At 44.8% G+C, this 24,065-nt stretch overlaps 1 protein-coding gene across 2 annotated transcripts in view; it reads left to right on the top strand.

The window, feature by feature from the left end:
* hmga2 (high mobility group AT-hook 2) overlaps window positions 1-15,210 on the top strand; it is a 44,330-nt gene extending 29,120 nt beyond the window's left edge. Inside the window, exons 4-5 of one of the 2 annotated variants that reach the window (XM_077005028.1) lie at window positions 3,698-3,730; window positions 7,985-15,210. In XM_077005028.1, the coding sequence (XP_076861143.1) occupies window positions 3,698-3,730; window positions 7,985-8,023 (72 nt within the window). In that variant the 3' untranslated portion in view covers window positions 8,024-15,210. The remainder of the gene's footprint in view (window positions 1-3,697; window positions 3,731-7,984) is intronic. The other variant, XM_077005029.1, reaches the window with a different exon arrangement.
* The last annotated feature ends 8,855 nt before the right edge of the window (window positions 15,211-24,065 follow it).

Raw genomic sequence — 24,065 nt, forward strand, 5'->3', positions numbered from 1 at the left:
TAGGTTTTCACATGATAACGTGACACGGTTTCATACGGTACCGATGACGTATCCTCGTGATGCCCCGCGGGACTCGCCGGGCGACGTTGTGACAGGCTCCATCGCCGAACAAGCACCGGCACATTTCATTTCCTGTTTCCTAAACTCCACTTCCCCCCAGGTTGCAATGTGTGTGTGTATTTGTGTGTGTGTGTGTGCGAGGTCATGTGTGTGTGTGTGTGTGTGTGTGAGGTCATATGTGTGTGTGTTCCTCCAGGCAATTGCTGCAAGGCATGCAGAACCCACTGGGTTGGGAATCATTCACTGTAGCACTTGTTTCCTGGGCAACAGGTTGTGACAAGCCGATTGGCTCTGAGGAAGAGGCTGTGATGTCGCCTCAGGTGTTGCAAAAAGCTGGTGTCATATCCTCCCGCACATCTCCGGGTGGGATTTCGGTCACTGTGATGTGTAGTATGACATTGATGTGTAGTATGGTCCCGACATTACGTGTGTGGGGGATCCTACACAAAGTCCATTTGCTTGCATTCAGTCTATGGTGCTAGCGGTGATCCCACTGCTGGTTGTATGGTTTTGTTATTTGTTTTGAATTTTTCTATTCAGTAAGCAACATGTGCATGTCATGCGACACATGGATGAAAACCAAAGGTCATCCGCCTAGGTCAACTTTGTTGCTATATTCAGCATTCAGTGCAGCACAATATATTTGTTTCCAGTTGTTCTTTGGCTACTTCTGATCTATGACATTATTCTGTGTAGAAACCTGACTTTTCATGTAACATGCAGTAATGTTTGTGTATCTGCAGTGTTTTCAGGTTGGCATTAAACTTTAATGGCTATTGCTGGCTTTCAGGGAGTTTTGTACACTTACAGACACAAGCATTTAAGCCAAAACATATTTTTGTGTGTCAGTTGTTTCTTTTTGTGTGTGTTCCTGTTGTAGTAATCCATGAAGACATAAAAAATATCAGAAAATAAAAATAAATATCACTTTACAGTGCAAATTAAGTTAATGTTTTTCAGTGGGTCTTTTGTTTTTCTCTGCACAGTTTTTAAATCACTGATAGCAGGAGCTCAAGTCGAACATTACAGCTGTTTGCTGATAGTGTCCCAGAGAGACATGATTGAACCTGCGTAGCCCAGTTCTGTGCATCCTTCCACAGGGTAACTAAAGGCCACCACTCACATTAAGAGCTAACACAGATTAAGCCCGTTTAACGATAGGACTGCATTTTCTCACAAGATAATTAGCTTTTATCTTCCAGCCGCTGCTCCCTCTTTGATCAGTGACCATGGTTTCCTCTGGTTAATCGGCAAGTCCCATTATCAGTGTGGCTGTGTAGCTGTGAAAGGGAGAATGTGTTACAGTAACACCGCGGAGCATTCACCGGCCAGCGCGTGACGGGACGCCTCTGTTGTTTTCGATTTCTAAACCGAGGCTGTGCCTCATTACGGAGCAGAGTTAGGGCTCCTCATTTGTCATGATCAAAAGAATTAGCAGAAATGTATAATTAAGACGTGTAAAATCATCTCTGGTTGGTTAGCGTACCTTGGCTGAAACAGCCTGTGAGAAAGCTTTTTTTTTTTTCAGGTGTCATCTGATAGGATGGAAATATCCCAACCTGTTCTATCAACGGTGTCACTCACCAGTACTAAAGTGGCGGGATACGTGGTGTAGCTTAGCTGGACGGACGCCTCACACCCTCGAGACAAGCGCACATACTACAGAGTGGCTCCAGAGCGGGATTGATTTGCCCGGCGTTATAATGGGCGGAAGTCGGCCTGGGTAGGGGTTTAGTGGGTGTTTGCTGAGGGGGAGGGAGGAGATCGGGTGCATTCCAGCTCGGGGGTTGGGTTTCAGCAGTGGTGGGCTGGTCGCCTCTGGGGTCCTTTCTGGCCATCTTCTGCTTCCCTGGGGAACATACCTCTGACTCCTTTAGTGTTGCCCGCACACGGAGCGGGGGGTGGGGGGGACACGGAGGGGCTCCCGGGGTAGGTGGGACCCGCCCCAGCCCACATCTTAACACAGGGCCCAGAAGTGATTTGGAGTGTCAGCCCTGAGCAGCTTCAAAGCGGAGACTCTGTCCTGTGAAAGACAATGTTGAGATTTGCCCCTTTGTGCTTCGGAGGGAGGGGGGGGAGAGCAGCTGTGATCTGAGTGGAGAAGCAGGGAATGTCCTGAGCGGCAGAGAAAGGGGCCTCTCTACCTACAGAGCTCCGGTTTCAAATACTGTTTGTCCTGGGTTCCGTTCCACAGTGATGGGGAAGAGAGCTGGGGGAAGCAGGCTCCCGCACATGTAGCTTTGCCATCATAAGCTCCTGGAGGTGTGAAAATATAAAACACATGAAGTGTTTGCAAGACTTTTTTGTTACCTTTTTTCTGGTCCAAAGCATTAGAATACAAGCCATTCTGTTTCAACAGGCCCCTTCACGGACCAGTTTTCGGATTCTGCTGCTCCAGTCAAATGTGTCTGTTCCTGTAGAGTTTTCAGAATTTAGCGAGGGGGGGGCAAACAGTCAGGCATGGTCGAATTTCAGTGAACTGTGAATCCACAAAAGTCTGAGATGACTTTGTATAAAGTAACCCTGAAAAATCTGGGGAAGGTCATTGTGCTCACTGCTGCATAGATGCCCCATGATGTCCTCAACCACAATAAGGGGTGTCACACGGGGCTAGGGCGTGGGCCCATAGTGAAAACAGCACTATTAGCTCACCCACAGGCCTTCATAGGCAGCTAGCCTTGGATTATATCCATGGCTTTAGCTGACACAATGGCAGAGGTGCTTGGCAGCCTACGTGGATGGGGACCAGTGGGAGTTGAGTCAGAGACGGGTCAGGATGAGTAGGGGATGGTAGTGGGTGATTGGTGAAAGGTTCCTGCGGGGGTGCCCGTATGGCGTCTCCACTTGGTGTCGCCCTCTAGTGGCCCCCAGGCCGTGCGGTTTGCCTCCACTGCTGAATGTGTGCATCGTTCCTCCCATTATCAGCACATGTGCTCTCCTCCCAGGTCCGTCCAGCGCTGACATTTACTGTGTTAACAGTCCGCTAGCATTCCAACAGGAGCTGGCACCGAAAAACACCAGCTTGTTCCCAACAATCCAGCATTGTGTGTGTGTGTGTGTGAGTGTGAGTGTGTGTGTGTGTGTGTGTGTGTGTGTGTTCTCCTCTCAGTGGCTGGTTTTGGTTGCAAACACAGGGGACTGTCGGGGTTCTTTTTTTTCCCCTCCCTGGCCTGATTCTTAGAGGAGCAGAAGGTTTCTCAGCTGTCCGGCTGGGGTTTTAGAATCACTTCCTGTGGGGGTGGCGTTGCTTAGCTGGTGTGATGTAATGCTAGGAGGGCACAATCTGGGCTTTGTTTGTCCCCCCCTCCACCTTCACCCCCCAACTACCCCCCCACCCCTCCCCGCCCCCATCAGGATAGGAAAGCACTGCTGTGTTCTGGCCCTGTTCTCTGTCTCCAGTGCGGGGGCTCACTCTGGAAGGCCATCGAGGGCCCCGAGAGCTGCGGCCCAGAGGGAGGCGTGTATGGATCCGTGCGGCTGCTCCGGTGTGGAGTGGGGGGGGGGGGGGGGGGGGGGGGGGGGGATTGGGGCACTCGTCGTGCCCCAGAACATCCAAGTGGCCTGAGAGGAAGCGTGGGCATCAGTTGTAGGAATCACAAAGGTCCTAACTGGCTTTCTTGTTCTCTCTGTCTTACAGCCCCAGAGGGTGGTCCAGGAAAAGCCCGCTCAGGTATGTAGGCCCGTCCTGCCCGTTCACACTGTCCTCTGCTGTGAGGTCACCAGGTGATGGCAGAATAAAGCATGGTGGTTAATAGTGGACCACATCCAAGGGGCCCTACTGCTTCAGCCCGCCAGAAGCAGCACTGTTTCTAGAACACAGGGGCCCGTGTGGACCTGTGTGGGCCTGGTTCGGACACCCAGACATGTGAGCAGCCTATATTTCAAAAAGGAGGCGGTGGGTGTACTTTTCTGTGATGTAGAATCCAGGTGTACACAGTCCATCAGGAAATTGTGTGTGTGTGTATGTGTGTGTGCATGGGTGTGTTTATCAGAGTAGATGCGTAGGAGAGGCACTTCCACTTTGAGCTGTCAAGGTTTCAAAGATCTTTGAGGAGAAACCATAACTCTTGTCTGATGAGAGACCTGCAGGGTAGACCTGCAAGGTAAATCTTACAGCGTTTCGAATTCCTGCTTTCTGCCATCTTGTCTTCTTCACATGCCCTCACAGATGGATATGCAATTTTAAGTCTCCCCCTCCCTTTTTCCTATTGGACTAAATCCCTTCAGCACATTCACAATAGGTTTCATTCCACACTTCCTGTCCACGGTTCAGCCTGAACGCCGTTGTTAAGAATGCCGTTAAAGAAATCACGAATGCGCCTCTTTCGATGCGGTCATGGAGAGCCGTGACAATTGAAGCATTGCTAGGATACATTTGTGGAAATAATGTTTGTTTATTGGTGGACATTTGTAGTAATAATGTTTGTTTATTGGTGGACATTTGCCAAAGTGGAAAAATCACATGCCTGAAATGCACATAGCTCAGCACGCAGCTAAGATGTATCAAAAATCCTGACACGGACTGTACCAACAGAGGCCATCTCCATTAGTGTGGAAAGGTCTCTGTGGAAAGTAATGAATAGGTAAGGAATTCTCTCACTCTCACTCTGTTCGCTGGTGCGGACCAGTTTGTGGTGGGAATGCATAACTGGTCTGATTTGTCGCTGTGTGGGAACATGGGACACGGGGCTTGCACAAACGCCAGGAGCCTGTAAAAGTGTTGCAGACACTCTCTCTTACACATGCACATGCACGCATGCATGCACACCACACACACACACACACACACACACACACACACACACACACACACACACACACACACACACACACACACACACACACACAGTGTTGTATTACTACCTTTGTGTTTTTCCGTTGATATTGGTATACATAAATAATGAATGCGTATCCCTAAGTCTAATTATGATCTTAACCTCAGTAACCCAAGGCAGATCTTTTGGCTTTTAGATTTTTCATTAAGGTTTTTTTTCTTCACATGACAACCAGACAATTGGTCCAAAATGTCAAAACGTGTTCGAGATATGTTCTATACCATTTTCAGTCAGAGGTCCATTGGCCATTTGTGAAGGATTCTATGCTGTTTTGGGGTTTTATTGCTTTTTGCTCAAAAAAAGTACCAGCTTTACACTCTGCTATATGATTGTAAAATAAATCAATCAATGTAGATTAGAAGCTCAATAATGTGCTATTCTGGTGCGACAGCTGCATTATCCAGCTTGCTAGTTTATAGTGAGAAGCTCTGCTCATGTTTCTCTCTGTCTGTCTGTCTGTCTCGCTCTCTCTTCTGTCCATATCTTGTTTCACCCTTTTCCTTTTAAATTGTAAAAAAAATTATATATACACAAACACACACCGGCCACTTTATTAGGTACACCTTGCTTGTACCGGGCTGGAACTGACTTAATCCTTCATGGCATAGATTCCAACAAGGTACTGGAAACATTCCTCAGAGGGTCTGGTCCATATTGACATGATAGCATCATGCAGTTGCTGCAGATTTGTCAGCTGCACATCCATGATGCGAATCTCTCGTTCCACCACATCCCAAAGGTGCTCTATTGGATTGAGATCTGGTGACTGTGGAGGCCATTCAAGTACAGTGAACTCATTGTTGTGTTCAAGAAACCAGTCCGAGATGATTCACGCTTTATGACATGGTGTGTTATCCTGCTGGAAGTAGCCATCAGAAGATGGGTACACTGTGGTCATGAAGGGATGGACATGGTCAGCAATAATACTCACAATAGTCTGTGGCGTTGACACGATACTCATGGATTAATGAGCCCAAAGTGTGCCAGGAAAATATCCCCCACACCATCCCACCACCACCAGCCTGAACCATTGATACAACGCAGGATGGATCCATGCTTTCATGTTGTTGATGCCAAATTCTGACCCTATCATCCGAATCTCGTAGCAGAAATCGAGACTCATCAGACCAGGCAACATTTTTCCAATCTTCTCTTGTCCAATTTTGGTGAGCCTGTGTGAATTGTAGCCTGTTTCCTGTTCTTAGCTGACAGGAATGGCACCTGGTGTGGTCTTCTGCTGCTGTAGCTCATCTGCCTCAAGGTTCGATGTGTTGTGCTTTCAGAGATGCTCTTCTGCATGCCTCTGCATGGATATTTTCTCTTTTTTGGACCGTTCTCTGTAAACCCTAGAGATGGTTGTGCGTGAAAATCACAGTAGATCAGCAGTTTCTGAAATACTCAGACCAGCCCGCCTGGCACCAACAAACATGCCACGTTCAACGTCACTTAAATCACCTTTCTTTCTCATTCTGATACTCGGTTAGAACTGCAGCAGATCGTCATGGCCATGTCTACATGCCTAAATGCATTGTGTTGCTGCCATGTGATTGGCTGATTCGACGTTTGCGTTAATGAGCAGTTGGACAGGTGTATCTAATAAAGTGGCTGGTGAATGTATATCATCTCTGCATATTACAAAATTTTATCAGATGTTTATGGTGTTAGACCTCAAGAAAGCAAAACTTAAAAACTGCTAAAAATCATAAACAAATACATTCAGTCACAGCGGAAGAGCAAGAAATGACCAGTGACCTATTTTATTTTACTAGTAATATTTTACCATTCAGGTAGCCCAATCTGACAGCGATGGGGCTTCAAACGATGGAGCAGATCAGATTGGCCTTCTGATCTGATTGGCCAATCTGATTGGCCTTCTGATCTGATTGGCCAAGAGGACGGAGCACTATGAACCAGCCACAGAGCACTTAGTTCCATTGACTCCAAAGGTCTGGCGGCATGCTGCGGTTTGAAGGTGTAGCTTGTTAGTCAATGCATTTGGGTATTGTTGCTGCCATTGTTATGGCTACAGAATACATTTCTGCCCCCCCCCCCCCCCCCCCCCCCCCACCAGTTCTTCCCTCTGCTGCTATTGGTGGCAGGATTGGACCACATGGGTGGCCTCGTCCAGTAGGATTAAAGATGTGTTTTTTTTGTCTCTCCACCTCTCCCCTCTCCTCTGCATTTAGCTGCTACCTCCCTGCTGGAGTGTGCGTTGTGTTAATGAATGGGGGTTGGCTCCTCTAACGCAGACAGCCGTTCACCACGCCTCTCACTGTGAATGGGAGACGCACGCTGACTCGGGAAAGGAAGCACGTTATAAATTGTGTCAGTCGGCCTCCCCAAATAAAATGAAACCATGTGGAAAATGAAATCCACTTCATTCTGAGAGTGCCCAGAGCATCCCCCCCACCCCTTTCCCTGCTTTCTTCTTCTTCTTTCTGTCCCTCCTTTTCTCTCTCTCTCTTTCTCCTTTTCAATAGTAGGCATCTCAGCAGCAGCTGGGGAATGTTGAATATATCAGGGGGAAAAAAAAGGAAACCAAACCAGTGGAGGAGTGTAAGGCAGACAAAAGCCTAGCAGGCTGCTTCTTCAATGTAAAGACACCAAAGAAGGACTTTCATGAATCTCTCTCTCTCTATCTCTCTCTCTCTCTCTCTCTCTCTCTCTCTCTCTCTCTCTCTCTCTCTCTCTCTCTCATATATATGTAATATTTATACACACAGCCATCCAGTCATATGTATATATATATATATATATATATATATATATATATATATATATATATATATATATATATATATATATATGACTAAGCATGTGACACTAAAGCAGTCCTTCAGAGGTCCTTCATCAGCTGTGTGTGTGAAGTGTTTTTCCAGTTAGCAAATTGAAGCTCCTTGTTTTATTTAGTTTTCCCCTTATTTTAGAAGATTTTGTTGTGGAGTTACAATATTTGTTGGGGGTTTCTAAAGTAAATCTACCTGCTTTTTCTGCGATGCCTCTGGAGAGTCCACTGGGAACGCTCCAGCCCTTGTGGTCACTGTTTCAAATGGTTGTAACTGACAGGAAGCCGTTTTTGTGTCTTTTAGGAAGAGGAGGAGGCAGAGGGCTCGCCGGAGGAGGACTGAACAACCACAGCATTTTACCTCTACCTCATCCAGCTGTCAGCTCTTTCCGAGGGAAAAGACTGCCTTGACCACTTGTTGTTGACTTTCTACTTTTGGTTTGTTTATCATTTTTATTTGTTTATTTTGTTTTGGTTATTTTGTTTATTTTTGTCTGCTTTTTTTTTTCATTTTTTTGATTGCTTTGATTCTTTCTTTCTTCCCCCTCCCAAACACCCCCCCCTCCTTTTTTTTCTAATCAGCACACACAAAACCTCAGAGCATGGCCCTGGGGTGGGGGAGAGGGGCGGGGCCAACCACACACACTGCGCAGATGACAGGCAGAGTAACATTGCTTTTGTCCACCTTGGCGTTCCAGACTGCTGTACCACTGAGGTGCAGGGGTTAGCCACATGGGATGTGCTACTGCTGTCACTCTTACCACACACACACACACACACACACACACACACACACACACACACACACACACACACACACACACTGTCATTGACTGTTATTCCAGGCTACACTGGCAGAAAGAAAACAAAACTGTCTGGTTTTGTCGTTCAAAAAGTTAGACCATGCGGCTCTTTCTATTAGTTGTGGAGCCTAAAACATCACAAGTGCCCCATCAGAAGTGCACATTCACACACACAAACACACACAGAAACCTTCCTTATTTCATGTCATCCCACCAAAGACAGGAGAAACAGAGGATTCTGGGATTTTGTTCTCAGCACTATTGCCCTATTGCAAGGGTCAGGAACCTGTAACACCGGGATTTATATGGGTCTCCGATGTTCAACAGTTCACAAAGGTAACGAGCTAGACTCATTAGAGGAGTTCACTCACTAGAATTAGCTGTGAAGAGATATAACCTGTAGATCCCAGCGTTCCTAAAAGTCAAATAACACTGAAACACTGACGTTCTAATCTGATTCTGTAATCCTGATGTGGGTCTTCATAAATATACTTGTAGAGGAGGCCAGTATTGCCATTATATTTTCTCACACCTATTCATCAATATTAAAAGCCAGATGGATTATGCTGATATTTTTTAAACATACGAGACTAAAGCAATACCTCAGGATTATCAGTCCCATTCTTCTCTCTGACACCCGGGCAGTTACCACAGACAGTACGTTCAATGCAATAAGTCTATACAATAATTTTGTAAAACTCAAAAGGAAAAATCTAAGGCCAATTGTTAACTGAGAGATCAACTGAGAACCTGAGACTCATGGCTAAGAGTGTTTCAAGTCAGTGGGGCTTTCCTGCTCCGTTCTAATGACAGGGAGATGTAATAAAACTGTGGTCTGTGGTAATTGACCATACACTACAAATGCAATAGATAGAGATTAGATTAGAAATGCTGCAGTACGTCTGAGCATCTTAATGTAATTTTGTGGTGCTGTGCTATAGTGGACGGGAAAACAAAATCAGTAGGAGGGGGGAGGTTTATGTGCTGCGCTTCAGCATAAAACCTTTTTATGAGTGGAGGTTCAAACATGAACAAAAACCAGGCAATGGTGATAAGGGCGTTTGTAGACAGATAGCAGGTCACGTAACAGTCAGCAGGTACTGCAATGCTGTTTACTTTAAACAAGTTGTGATTCCAAATACATCAGAGTGTGAGACTTTGCTTTGACTATTTTGGAAAAAGTTCTCAGAGGTTCTGTTTTTCTTCGTTTTTCTTGTTTACAAGGTTCCTGACCCCTTTTTTACACATGTTAAAATCACAAATGAGCTCTTTCATTTATTTCTAATAATGTCCCCATTTTCCGGCCCAAATTAAAAGAAAGAAAAAACAACACTGCCGAATACTGACAGTATGAGGTTTACAACATTGACACAATAATCCTGGAGAGTTACAATGAAATAATCTACAGAATAATTCTGACAGTCAAAAGCATTTATTGCATATGCACAGGCATATTCACCAAAAAGTAAAAAGAGCTTTAATCTATTTGTCCTATGTACCCAAGGTTTGTTCTATTATAGTCAATTCCATGTAAAATGGCCTCTTATGAGCGTTGCGGGATGGAATACCAGGTTTTAGTATTGGTATTGTATCTGTAGAACTTTCCCATCCTTGGTGGTGATGTGTATGAATTGTAAATTGTAATTGCTCCGAGACAGAATTACCCAGCAGTACTACAAACCCAATATGCCGCAATCTACTGTACATATTTTACATAACCCTGACATCTTCTTAACCATCTTACATGTACATATTCATTCATTTGTGGGGTTTTTATTGTCAGTTTTTTTCTGTTTTCTTTTGTCTTTTCTGCCTTTGTTTGTTTGTTTGTTTGTTTGTTTGTTTGTTTTAAACATAGCTTTAAGATGTCATTTCCAACCATTTCAATGAAAGGGAAGAATACTCAACTCAAGAACTAAACCTCAAGAAGCAGCAACTCCAGGAACAAAACCACATGATACCTCAAGACACACGAGATACCTGAACCACAGTGAGGGCATGACCTTGGAGATGACCTTGGGATTGCGAGCCCGTTGACGGCACTCTGCCAGCCCTGAGCATCAGCACTGTCACCCATGCAATCCCCCCCACACCATTTCAAAGCTACCTCTGATTTCTTCACCCAGCAAACTAGCTCGTGAGACCCACGCTGCTATAAAGTACTCGTTACACAAGCAGGGGACGGCAGTGAGTGCCAATGTAAAAAAAGAACCTTTGTAATAGCCTTTGACCATTTGTAATGGTGTCATGCAAAAGGCACGAATCTCTGTGGGAGTCAGGAGGGTGATGTCTGAGAACCCAGGTCTATTTGTGTTTTGTGCTGAACTCAACAAGCAGCTAAAGGAATGAGTACTGTTTTGATATTGTTTGTTTCCTTATTTTAACATTACCATTTATCTGACATTGTAACAAGACACTTCTCTCTCTCTCTCTCTCTCTCTCTCTCTCTCTCTCTCTCTGCGACTGGGACATTGATTTACATTGTTAACTTGAATATATGTTTTGTACTGATTTACTCAACGGTTTCTAAGGATCAAGTGCTTGTATGACACTAGATGGTATTATTGCAAACAGTTTTTCTTTCTGCTCTTTTTGTTCTTTCTTTCTTTCTTTTTAGACTAGTTTTATTCTGAGCTATGTACTATTCAGATATGTACCTCAAAATGAGATCAAAATGGACTAATAATCAATTGACAAATACCTACCTCCAGTCTTGAAAAATGAATGATTTTGCCTGGTCTGTTTCAGTATGATTTCAAATGATTTATGCTGAAAAACATGAGGACTGCACAAATGTGCTTTACAAATGTTAAATTTGATTCAAGTTCATTTTAATTCACCTGGGGGAGAAGACAGCCTACAAAAAAAACTTGAAACTTTTTCAGGTTTAAAAAAATATATATGTTCGGGTTTTGTATATTGCATATATGAACATGTTTTTTTTGTTTGTTTGTTTTTGTTTTCTTTTTTGTTGAAAAATTAGTAGATACTGAGATATACTTGATTAGTGAGTTTTGTGTCTTTTACACAAATGTGATTTTCTGTTCTTGTAATATGGTTCAAACAGGTGTATATGTAATGGTTCTTAGTGAAATATTACACCATTTTCAACCTATCACCATGAAAACCTTTGGAAAGTTAACTGATATTCTCAATGGGGCTTGAGGTAGAGCCTCACAGAAAGCAAGTGGAACTGTGGACATGGCTTCTAGAATTTACACATTCACAGTAGCCTGGAATGGCTCCCTGTTGGGTGGAAGATGCAAACCAACATTGAACCTTTTCTCAAACACTGTAATACTACAATTCTCAAACACTGTAATGCTACATAATTGGATACAAACTACAGTTTAGTATGCAGCGGAACTCAGAATTAGCCACACTGCATCAGTAGATTTAGCATCTGTGGTGGCAAAAAAAAGAGAAAAAACGGATTAGCTATGTGAGAGCTGGTATTGAAATGTTACCTTTTGGTGTCTTATAACCATTCACACGTTCAATACTTTGTTGGCGTGTGTTTTAAAAAGCACCAGTACATTGGGCACAGAGGACTAAACCGCTTTAAACATTCAGGAGTTTCATTTGTGAATCTTACAGCTGATCAACATCGCACATCTCTGTGGGAAGCTGCCCGTCATTAAAGAGCGAGTTCCTGAAATGCTCTTCAGGTTTGCAGGGCAGCAGCAGACGTTTATCCGAATGTAATTTAGCGTGGGGCTCTTTCACGGTGTTGGGAGACATTGCACTTTGCCACTGAACTTGGACCATTTTAGTTTCTTTTATGGCAGTTTTATTTAGGATGGGTGGAGTTGGTTCTAAATTAAAAAAGCCAACTGCCGTCTACACTAACATACACTGCACAGCCGGAGCTAGAGCAGGGAGCATACTTCATGTTGAATCGATGTTCACTTAGTTCATATGAACAAAATAATGTACTAATAATGTATTGTGTATGGTAGCTAGACAAACCTTATGAACAAGACAACGCACTGATAGTGATTGGCCGAAAGGAAACGTTATGTACATTAGTTTAATTGCTACTGGCAAACTAACCTAAAACAACACAGAATGATTATTTTTTAACTTTGGTCAACTCTCACCAATGTCTTTTCACTGTATAAGTATATTCACACCATACGGCTGTTCCATGGTCTTCATACTGTTTTATTTTCTACATTATCTCAAATGGCTTTCAAAAAATGGTTCTCTCAAAAGTGCTTTGGGCTTCATGCCATTTGGACTCTTTGCGAGTTCCACACAGCAGCTGATTTTGAGATAATCAGTCATAGACTGCTATGGCTGTGGAAGAGGATTCATGACTTTTACTTTCTCTTTCACTTCTGATGCATTTATTTGCCATTGAGTGGACTGGAGCACCATTCTGGTCACCCATGTTCACCGTAAACGATCCTACAGGGCATCACAGTGGTGCAGGTGCAACTGAAACATGGAAACAGTTTATGACTTGTTTGCATTTGCATGTTTTATGTTGTATGACCCTTAAAACATTTTTTTGCTTGTAAACACCACATAATGTATTGGATGTTTGCTCAGGTGGTGTGTATTTAGTTTGTTTTGACTTCAAGTAATCCTGATGAACATCTGATTACAGGAAGTATGGTCACTCCTTTAGAAAAGAAATATAACTTTTAAAGGGCAATTCACTGTAATGCACGTCTTGATTTTGTGTGTTGCTGAAGAAATGTTCTTGTTATCTTAAATGTTCAAGGACTTTATTGACTTCATTTGTTGGTTTGAATGGATATCCAAAGGAGCCAGTGTTCATGCTTTCAGCTGTGGGTGTCTTAATGAAGTTCACTCTGTATCTTCATGATAACATGTTCTAGTACAATCGAATACACATTACTACCTCTAAGAGGGCCTCTTTTTACCTCATTATTCACTTAATATCTGCTTAAATTCAGGTGGCTGAGTCCAGGGAGAACATCATATATATATATATATATATATATATATATATATATATATATATATATATATATATATATATATATATATATACATACATACATAGATACGAACAATGCTGCTTGAAAGTTTGTGAACCACTCAAACATAGTCAAGAAATGAACATCCAAATCTCAATTTGTAAAGCAGACCTTCCCAATAAGGGACACAGAAAAAATATACATTTTCATTATTTATTCAACAAAAGTAATTTCCCTCTCAAAAAACTGTAAATCTGCCCAGTGCAAAAGTATGTGAACTCTTAGTTAGTGGCTTGTGGCACCTCCTTTTGCAGCCACTGCTTCAACCGAACGTCTTCTGTAACCACAAACGAGTGTCTCACATCTGTTTTTTGAGATTTTTGCCCACTCCTCCTTGCAGAACTTTGCCAGCTGAGAGAGGTTGAAGGGACATCTGGTGTGTACCGCCTGCTTCAGATCTTGACACTGCATTTCTATGGGATTCTCACTGTCTTGTTGCATAATCCATATCCATCACAGCTTCAACTCCCTGATAGCAAGAGATTCTGGTGAATAGGCCTGGGAATTGATGATTCCCTAGATAATATGGGGTCGTCCAGGTCCGGAGGCAGAAAAGCAGGCCCAGACCTTCACCATGCTTCATTGCTGGGAGGAGGTTCTTCTCTTTATATGCAGTGATGGCTTTTCTCCAAACATGTCGCCTGTGATTGTGGCCAAATAATTCAATTTGGGACTCATCTTTCCAGAGAATGGCCTTCCAGAGAGCCTCTGGTTTGTCCAAGTGCTCTGGCAAAGTTTAAAGGGACAACTTTGTTCTTTCTTGAGAGCAGAGGCTTCCTTCTAGCAACTCTCCCATGAATGCCATGTCTATTGATTTTTCCCCTGATTGTAGACACATGTACATTTATCCCAGATGCTGCCAGAGAGGTCTGCAGCTCTCTGGAGGTGGCGTGTTGGTTGGTGTTTATTGTTCTTCTGGTGCTTCTTGGTGTAAGTTTTGATGGCTGTCCACTTCAGCGCAGAGTCGTGGTGATACTGAGTGCCCTCCATTTGTAAATGGTTTGTCTCCTTTCCTCTTGGCATTGTTGATCTGTGTGCTTTACCACTTGGTGTGGTTTGGTTGGTTTCTCCTCTTTTTTTAACCACTGTGTCTCAAATCTTTTGCCAAGTGTGTCTCATTTGATTGGTCTGCTTAATTGATTACTTACATATGCGTCACTTGAGTCTACCTAATTGCCTAATTACCTAATTGACTTTACCAATACAGATGTAGTTCATCTACACATTTCCTTCAGAACAGTAAATGGAATTGATGAACATACACCTGACATTTCGTGTATAAAACTGGTGATAAAGTAAGAGAATCATGCTACAACAGCTACTCAAGGAGGTCACAAACTTTCAAGCAGCACTATATATATAGTTTATTTTTGTGCGTATAAATGGTTTATTTTTGTGGGGGATACATTTTATAAGACTGTTCCTCTCTGCCTCTCAGACACAGTTGGACTGGACATTTGACTAGTTTTAAAGCATTTTTCTTCTCATTATGCAATGTTATGTAGTTTTATTAGCTGTGGGGAGAGGAGGTTGGAAAAAGGCACTTTTGAGTGCTTCTGTGGCCTCCTCCACCTAATATATAACTTCAAATGTTTTCTAACATTTATGGCTTTCTGTATTTCACCTAGTATTGCTGTCTATGATTACACTTCAAATGGCTTGCCTGTTAAGACTTTTAAAAATCCCTTTATAGATATTTACCGCCTTATTCAGCACAATAAAATGGGTGCTTGTGAATCTTGTTGTCTGAGAAGTCTTTTATGAGTCCTTTTCATAGATAACTAGTTGTTAATGTTCAGTCTTTGTTGGTCCACACACTTTTCAGGAACTTCACGTGCATTGTAGATCAACGATTGCTGGTTGGTTTTGTCTTGTGTGATTTTGCTCACTTAGATTTCATTTATGTGACCTTGCACTATTATTTTATTTAGCAAATGATTGCTTATCTTGCATATTTCTAGTGATGCACTGGCTAGAAAAATATACAAGGCTAATCCAGTCAGAAATATTAATTTAATATTAATTAAATTGTTCAAGGACCAAATGTGTGTACACTGAAAAAAATAAAGCATTGGATCAATGTAATAAAATTGAATTAATCAATCATACGATTTTTTTTTCATTGAATCAATTAAAAAAACTAAATTCATTTAGTCATGAATTAAGTTTTTTGGATTGAGTCAATGAAAAAAATTTGTGTGATTGATTAATTCAATTTTATTATATTGAGTCAATGCTTTATTTTTTTCAGTATAGTATTTACATACAAATTTGTTACATCCAATATATGAAATATACATTATACATCATTATTGTTACCACCTCACACTGAAATAACCCATACAAACAGTTCATGGAACTATCAAAACATTTTTATTAAAGTGTTAATAATTAGGTAATTAGCCTGTTTAAACCCTTAATAAGCAGTTCTAACAAATAAGAGGAGCTGTGACCTGTAGAATGTGAATGTTATCATTTCAAATGGTAATGTAAAGCAAATGATATTTTCTGAGACATCCTGTTATGAATAAATGTAACTCCCAACAAATGTCCAAATAATGTATCAATGCCAAATGTACCAAGACTTAACATGGCACAGCAAGAACCAGTCAGTTCGGCATTCCACTCCTCACCTTCCCGTGGCTACTGTATGTACTAAGAGACAATGACTAATATGTTTCTGAAAAATCTTCCAAATGGAGGTTTATGTACTAATGACACATGTCTGGAAAACAAGGCCACCTTTCATGAGGACGTCGCGGTGGTGACCAAAAGGAACGTCCAGTTCCAGGTCTGCTCCTCCCTCTCTAGAGTAGGTACAGGGATGGGCAAAGTTTAGCGCTCCACTCGCTCCTATACCATTCTACCCACCCCTCCTTCTGCTGTTTTCCACTTCTTCCTCCCCACATTCCATTTCAGAAACATCCCAACCTCCCTCTCTACGGCTCCCTCGCTGGGGAGACTGAGCCCCCTCCCTCCCTTGAGCCTCTGACCTTTGCCCTGCGCTGGCCCCTCTGAATGGGAGAGCAGGCCACACTTCAAAGCTCCACACCTCCCTACACAATGACGAGATCCGTCATTCACTCAAACTCTTGACGACCCCTTTCCCACCCATACGCATTCACCCCCCCCCATATGGAGTACCACATGAGCAACACCACCCATCATAGAGCTGCTCACTAATTCCTCTCTCAGCAACCCATGGAAAGGGAGGGGGTGGCAGAGGGAGTGGAGGGTGGTGAATGGCACAGGAAAGGAGGAGTGAGGCAGAAGTGAGACAGGAGTGAGACAGAAGTGAGACAGGAGTGAGACAGAAGTAAGGCAGGCTTGCCATCTGCTCAGAGACTCTGTTCCGTTTTGAGGTAACCTTTCTACCCCTTTCCTCTTTTCTAGGAAAATGGCCTCTGGTTCTGAGCATTCTCAGAACATACCCAAGGTTTCTCTTCAGCTCCAGCCACTAACAATGGCTCGTGAAGGCAAGCACAGATGCAGCGTGCCACACATTAGACAGAGGAACAACCTTACGAGTGAATGATCATCACTATGTCACTGTCTAATTAGGCAAAAGCTACTGTCTGATTAAGGGGAACAGGTCTTAACTTTCCCAATACTGCTGCTGTACATTTTTAAGGTCTTTTTTTCTAGGGGAGCTTCTGAAACAAGCATTGACGTGTCACTGCTCAGGACTGCTGAAGCTCTGCAAGGCATGGAAGTTCTCAAGACATGGATGGTTTTAGTGGTCTGGAGGTTCTGATAGTTTGAGACACGTGTGTTATCTGATCATCCACATAATTGGCCACTTGCTTTCATCACTGTTTGTGTTTACATCTATGAGAGAGGTGTCATCTACAAACTTCATTTACAAAAAAAAAAATCTAATGGGGCTCAGAAGGCAGACAGACTTGTGGTACACGTGTGCTGATGGTTTCAGAGGCTGAGAGTTAGAAACCCACGTGAACATACTGCTTAGTTAGGAAGCACCTTTTTAGTTGTGTTTTTTTAAACGGCCTTCACACATTGTGCTCCAGGAGGGCCTGTTAAGGCTCGTCAAAAGTGTTGGGTATTTGAGGCCTGACTCAGCTGTATCGCATTACAAAACGCTACTCCCTGAAATGCATCTCCGTAAATCTCCCCACATTTCCTAGCAGAGTGGGATCTAAAGGAGCTTCCGAAACTCCTGCTCATAGTAGCTCCACTCCACGGTCCTCAGCTTGACCCCAGAACCTCACCCCTCAAGAGGCCCTGCTGCCCAGCACTACTGGAGTGCTCCACCCATCCACACCCCAACACTGGGAGAGACTCCACCCATCAAAGGACCCTTCGAATCACAGAAATGCAAAATGTAAAAAATGAATCATCAAAAATGAATTGATAGAAATCTAACTAGTCAATATTATGTGAATATTATGTGAAATGTGTACTGAAGCCATGCTATTTTGATTAAACACAACAGTATTTACAGTAGTATAGGAGACCCAACCCCCATTAAATACACTGTTTTACTCCAGGATTTCCTATGGTAGTAAATGTATGTCTACATAAGCACGGAAACTATGCACTCCCTCTCTTTCTCTCTCTCTCTCTCTCTCTCTCTCTCTCTCTCTCTCTCTCTCTCTCTCTCCCTCCCTCTCTCTCTTCTCCCCTCTCTCTTTCTCTCTCTGTGAGGTGAGCCGCACATGGACATAATCTGCTGTTTCCTGTGTCTTCCGCTCTAAAGGATGTCCGTCCTCTCTGCTGAGCAAATAAAACGTGCTTCCTCCTTGGCGCGTCCGTGCGCAGCTGCTGCCGGTGTGGGGCGATCCTGCACACCCGCCAGACGTAAAGCACACCCAGCCGGGTGGCCCAGTGGACCCGCCGTGCGTCGCGGAGCAGAGAGGCCCGAGTGATCAGCTTTACCTCAGTGTAAAGAGCACGGCAGCCATGTTCATCGCCATTAAACAGTCCAACTGGAGAACTGCAGGACAAAGGTCAAGAATTCGGTAAGGAAATTGTGCCGATTTGGGTTGGAAGGTTTATTTGACGTCACCTGGTGCTGCAAGTGTGCTTCTGTAAACAGAGTGGAGAGTAGAGGGCGCTCAAAAGATTCGCCCTCACGCACTGGGAGTCTCTTCCTCAGAGGCGGTGATACTGACACTAACAGTGTGCAGGGGTCTTTGCCACTTGATAAACAGTGTCTGAGGTTGGTAGTGTAAAAATAGGATCCAACCTCCTCCACTCACACTCAGATGTACACACACACACCACACACACACACACACACACACACACACACACACACACACACACTCCTCTACAGCCACTTCCCAGCCTCTTGAGTAAATATTTAACCTCAATATCCCTCTCTGGATCCTCAGGAAGTTCTGTCTCTCCTTGTGGGAGGACAGGAACAGACAATGAGGAGTGTGTCCTGACCCACTCCGCACCCCGCACCATCGTTCACACACACTCCGCTCCTCCATCTCACTTCCTGACCCACTCCGCACCCCGCACCATCGTTCACACACACTCCGCTCCTCCATCTCACTTCCTGACGCACGGGATTCTGGATGTGCACAGCTTTCTGATGTCCGAGTTTAAAATTACACGTGCAGTCCAAGCACTCAATCTCTATTTAAGGCCTTGGTAGCGTGGAAGAAATAATACGACCTAAAAGGGCCCAGTAGGAGCGATCAGTGGAGGGATGATCACTTAGGACAAAATTCGTCCAAATGTTTTATTGTTTCCAGCTCTTTGTGGCAGGGGAGAGTGGCTTCGGTAACTCGCGGGGCGCCTGAACTGTTGCGATGATAAAGATCTTTTGGCGAGCGGCGCGAGTGCATTTTCCACATCTAACGTCTGATTGGGAATAGTGCTTTGTAGCGGCTGCCCGATGGGTCACTGATCTCGGCCTGTCTGCCTGCTTTGCGGCCGGGGGCTGCAGTGTCACCAGAGATGAGCGTGGAGATTGCGTCCCCTTCCGAAGCCACTCTGCATCTGGGTGATTCCCTTCCTGCAAACAGGTGTACAGCCGACCCACACGGGCCTGTATCGAGGGGTTACGGCTAGACATTCTGGCCCCCATCAGGGTCATTACATGCTTGAAGCATATGAATCCCACGACCTTGTACCGTGTCCTGGGGTTACAGGAAGACTCACTGGCACATACGAAACAAATGGACGCCTGTTCGAACATCCTTCCTCACCTGATCATCTCACCCCACCAGTTCAGAGTGCAGCCCAACTTATCTCTCCAGTACCAAGACGCAGGGCTGAACAGACATCAGTAGCAGAGCTCTGTGCAAGAGGCAGGGGCGTTTTTCTTAGATCTGAGAGAGGATGTCATTTTTTCCTCATCCATTTCCTCCTATCTTTCAGAATAAAAATGGCAAAAGTTCTTCCTTCCTCTCCATAATATCTCCCCCCCCCCCCCCCACACACACACAGGATGAAGGATGTCTGACGTCTTCTCCTGAGCCTTTTGAGCTCATCCATCACACTGTTCATGCTCTGAGAACTACATAACAGGTTAAAGCCATACTAACTCACGTGAACACCCTCAGTACAAACAGATGATAAAACGTGAAACGGTGAAAGAGTGGAATCTTGGAATCTCACTATCCATGTGTTGAAGCCAAGAAATGAACAAGATGATCCGCGTTAGCTGAAACGTGAAGACTTGACAAGAACAGGTGAGTCACTTGCAGGTATACACGGCAGAAAACAGCACGGTGATGGAAACTCTGAGTCCCTCCAGTGGATCTTCATAACCCGATGCCGTGCCTTTGTTTTGTATCCTAGCGATGCAGGTGAGTCACGCCGTATCAAAGATGTTCGGCAGCGAGGATCTGCCCCCGGTGGGCAGGGTGGAGGACGGCCTGGTTTTCCCCCGCCGGCGTGCGATGGGCGCGGCGGGCCTCCGCCCTGCGTGGGCGCGTCCCAGCAGCTCAGCCGCGGAGAGGTGTGAAGGAGGGGGCGGCGTGGGTTTGGGGAAGTGGGGGCGCGCCGTCTGGAGTGGCCGAGTCACGGGTGGGCGGGGCTCACACACCGGCGGTTGTGAAGGAGGGCAGGGCTGAATCAGAGGCGCTTCACCGCAGTGTGTGTGTGTGTATGTGAAGGGGGGGGGGGGGCGGCAATCCTTCTGATCGCGGAAAAATGTGCACCAGTACCGCTGCACAGTGGCTGAATGTCAAAGCAATGTTTACGAATAAGACTTATTTATGAAACATTTATGAATCACAGTCGGTTCCATGTTTGTGCACACACACACACACCCACACACCCCGTGAGACGTGCGAGCGCTCCTGTTCGAGGGTGTGTCTGGCATGTCTCGCTCCAGGACACCCACCCCTCTGAGTCACACAGGCGGTCCTGACTCATCCCGCCATCACCGGCTGTGGGCTCCAGTGCCACTGCTCACAACCCCGGCCACATTCGCCCAGTCATCCAGGAACAATTTCCTCCTCTTCCCTTCCCCTCTCCTTCTCTCGTTCTCTCTGACTCTCTTCTTTGGATCACACTCTCTCTGTGACTCATTTTGGTTTCATTTTGCCATCCTCCTCTACCCCTCCCTCAATTTTTCCTTTTCCTTCCTGGTTTTGTAGATGACCTCATTTTAAGGAAGCCCAGACCGGCTGGTGAGAGCACACTGCAGGCCTGCAGACTCTCTCCGCTCCGAAGTCTCCACTGCTCTGTGCTCCACGAGGCGGCTTCCATCATCCACGAGAAGACCCGTGGATCTGAACAGCTCTGATGTTTGACCTGGTCAACATCACGCTGCAACACTGCCGTGCAAAACGGAACGTTTGCAGCATAACATTGTCTCATAAACTACAAAAAAATAAAGCATAGCATTTATACGTTTTTCCATACACTGGAAAATGTGAGTTCTTCGGTTGATCCGCTGCTTCTTCTGAGGAGCACAGCAGTCCTTGCACAGCTGTTCTGTAAATGTCTGGTTATTTGTTGTTAAGTGGTTAATACACAGTACAGGGCCGTTCTCGTACAGGGTCAAACAAACCAGTGACCGGCACGCCTGCTGCGTCTGCGGAGAGGATCCGTTCCTCCAGACTTTGAAGCCTTTGTTATGGTCCCTGCTGAAGCCTTTATGGGGAGGTGAATGTTACCACATGCACTGCCCCAGCAGACTAAACCTCCAACCCTGTCAGCCTGAAGATTTGTGGTCCACTGTAGATATAGACATGAAAAGTGAAACAGGTGCGTTCTCTCCCTCTCTCTCTCTCTCTCTCTCTCTCTCTCTCTCCCTCACACACACACACACACACACACACACACACACTTTCCTGCCACTAGTCTTCCTAGCGTTCCTTCGTGCTCTTTGAAAGAAGTACATAAGTGTGGAGTGATGAACAGTGATATCATTTCCATTACAATTAACATTTGTACCCAATATGTAAAGTGTGCACAGAATGGGTTGTGTTTATTAGCCTTGTGTAACGCGGTGAACGACAGAGTATAATGCTGAGAATGTGCTTGTTCGCCAACAAAGCTATGGGAACACGTTTTGAGAGATTATACATTTACCAGTATTTACCTCCAGCCTTATACAAACTGAGGCCATTTACTATCTATCTGAGGAACACAGCAATCTATCCTAGTGTTTGGTATAATTGAAGGGATGTAGCTGTAATTTCAAAAATGTTCGTTGTTGGTTAAAAAAAATTGATATAGTCTTACAACACTAATCCAGGCCCGTAGCCAGCATTGTGATGGGGGGATCTTTTCCCCAAAAAAGTGGACTTCATTTGGCTCTCTTATCAAGGTTCCCAACTTTTCAAAGTCACTAGGAGTGAGATTTGATTTGGGGGCGGGGGGGTGGTGGTGTGTTTGTCAAACGTTGACAGGGGTGGGGGATACGTCTTATACGTTTCCTCTATACTGCGCCTAAAGCGATCGATCACCAGTGGTTGGCGCCAGAGCGAACTAGTAACTCATTGAATCATAGATGTAGATTTGAGTTAAATAAACTAGATACTTTTTTCAGCGTGAGAAATCGGATGTGTGGCGTGTGAGCGTGTGAAGACAGTCAAATGCGTGAGTTGGCAACACTGTTATAAGTTTGTTGTGAGTCTGTTGTTGGTGTTATTTGTTCGTCTGTATAATCACAGGAGATTAACAATTCATTCGTTGAATAGCCTACCTATCTTGAGGGGCATGTGTGTACGGGGGGAGGGGGGCGGGAGGGGGGGGGGTTCGAACGAACCCTTCGATCCCCCCTGGCTACGGGCCTGCTAATCGCACTTGTAAACGTTATCTGAAGAACGCACCTCGTGTGGTGCAATGCTGCCATCATGCGAACAAAAATGTAAAAGCATCCTTGTTGGGGATCGCGAGTGGAATTTACCATTTTACCAAGGTTTCACGGACTATTTAATCACGCTACCACAACACTACTACTTTCACTACCTTGCTTTTTAAGGCATAATTCTGGCTATGACTCTGATGTGTAAACACATTCCATTATTATAATTATCAAACTGCCACATGACCTGTCAGGTACACGTGCTTCTGCCACAACAAACTATATAAAAATGTATTGCTGGGGTCAGTTACAGTTTTATATATAGTGAAAGATGTGGCAGGAGCAGACACACAGGCAGCCTATATGTCGGTATTTTATAGTTCCCTTCAAACACTATAAAACATTACAAGGTTTCCCCGTAGTATGGTGCCATAATATTGTTCTAGGTATCCATGGTGACTGGGGTAAAGGTGGAATGTCTGTGGCGGGAGGAGGAAGTCTCCAAGCCAAGTTGCGTTCTGCTGTCCCTCCGGCACGCCACGGAGTTCACAGCACTGAAACCCACAGTAACGCGCGTGCCACGGGAGAGTCAAATACTCGCAAATACTCGCAATGGGCGAGGTGACGCTTGGCATCGTAGACTCGCACCTTCCGCCGCTTAGAATGGCGACAGGCCTGGATGTGGTTTACATTCCCCCTGCCTGCTTCACACTGACATAATCCAGTGGCTCCCAAGCCGATTCCCAGGAACATGCAACGTTTTTCCATGTTCTAAGAGTTCCACTTCAGCGCAGGACCTGGACTTCTGAGGTGCACTGTGTGACGTCGGGTGCAACCAGTACAATCACATTGCAAAATGATGGACAAAAGTGAGTGTGTGGGTGTGGGTGCTAGATCTCATTCTGGAGCGTTGTGGTCTGAAACAACAGAGAAATTAAATGAAATGTGCCATATTTGTCAATTGTGATCTTTTTCACCGCAATCGAAATTTGTCCTCCGCATTTCCCCATCTGTGCAAGTAGAACACACACACAAACACACACACTAGTGATTACTAGGGGGCTGAGGTGCACACATGCCCAGAACGGTGGGCAGCCCCCGGTGCCCGGGGAGCAGTTGGGGTTAGGTGCCTTGCTCAAGGACACCTCATTCATGGCCTCAGGCCTGGGAACCCACGACTCTCTGGTCACAAGACCAGTTCCCTACCACAGGACCTTGACTGCCCTCCACAGGACCATGACAGAGGAGGATGTTGTGATTGCCTCCACGACAGTGTATCTTGGTATGGCTAATCCAGACATTTAAGTACACTACCGTTCAAAAGTTTGGGGTCAC

This window comes from Brachyhypopomus gauderio, chromosome 5 (genome assembly GCF_052324685.1).
Source record: "Brachyhypopomus gauderio isolate BG-103 chromosome 5, BGAUD_0.2, whole genome shotgun sequence".
NCBI classification, from domain to species: domain Eukaryota; kingdom Metazoa; phylum Chordata; class Actinopteri; order Gymnotiformes; family Hypopomidae; genus Brachyhypopomus; species Brachyhypopomus gauderio.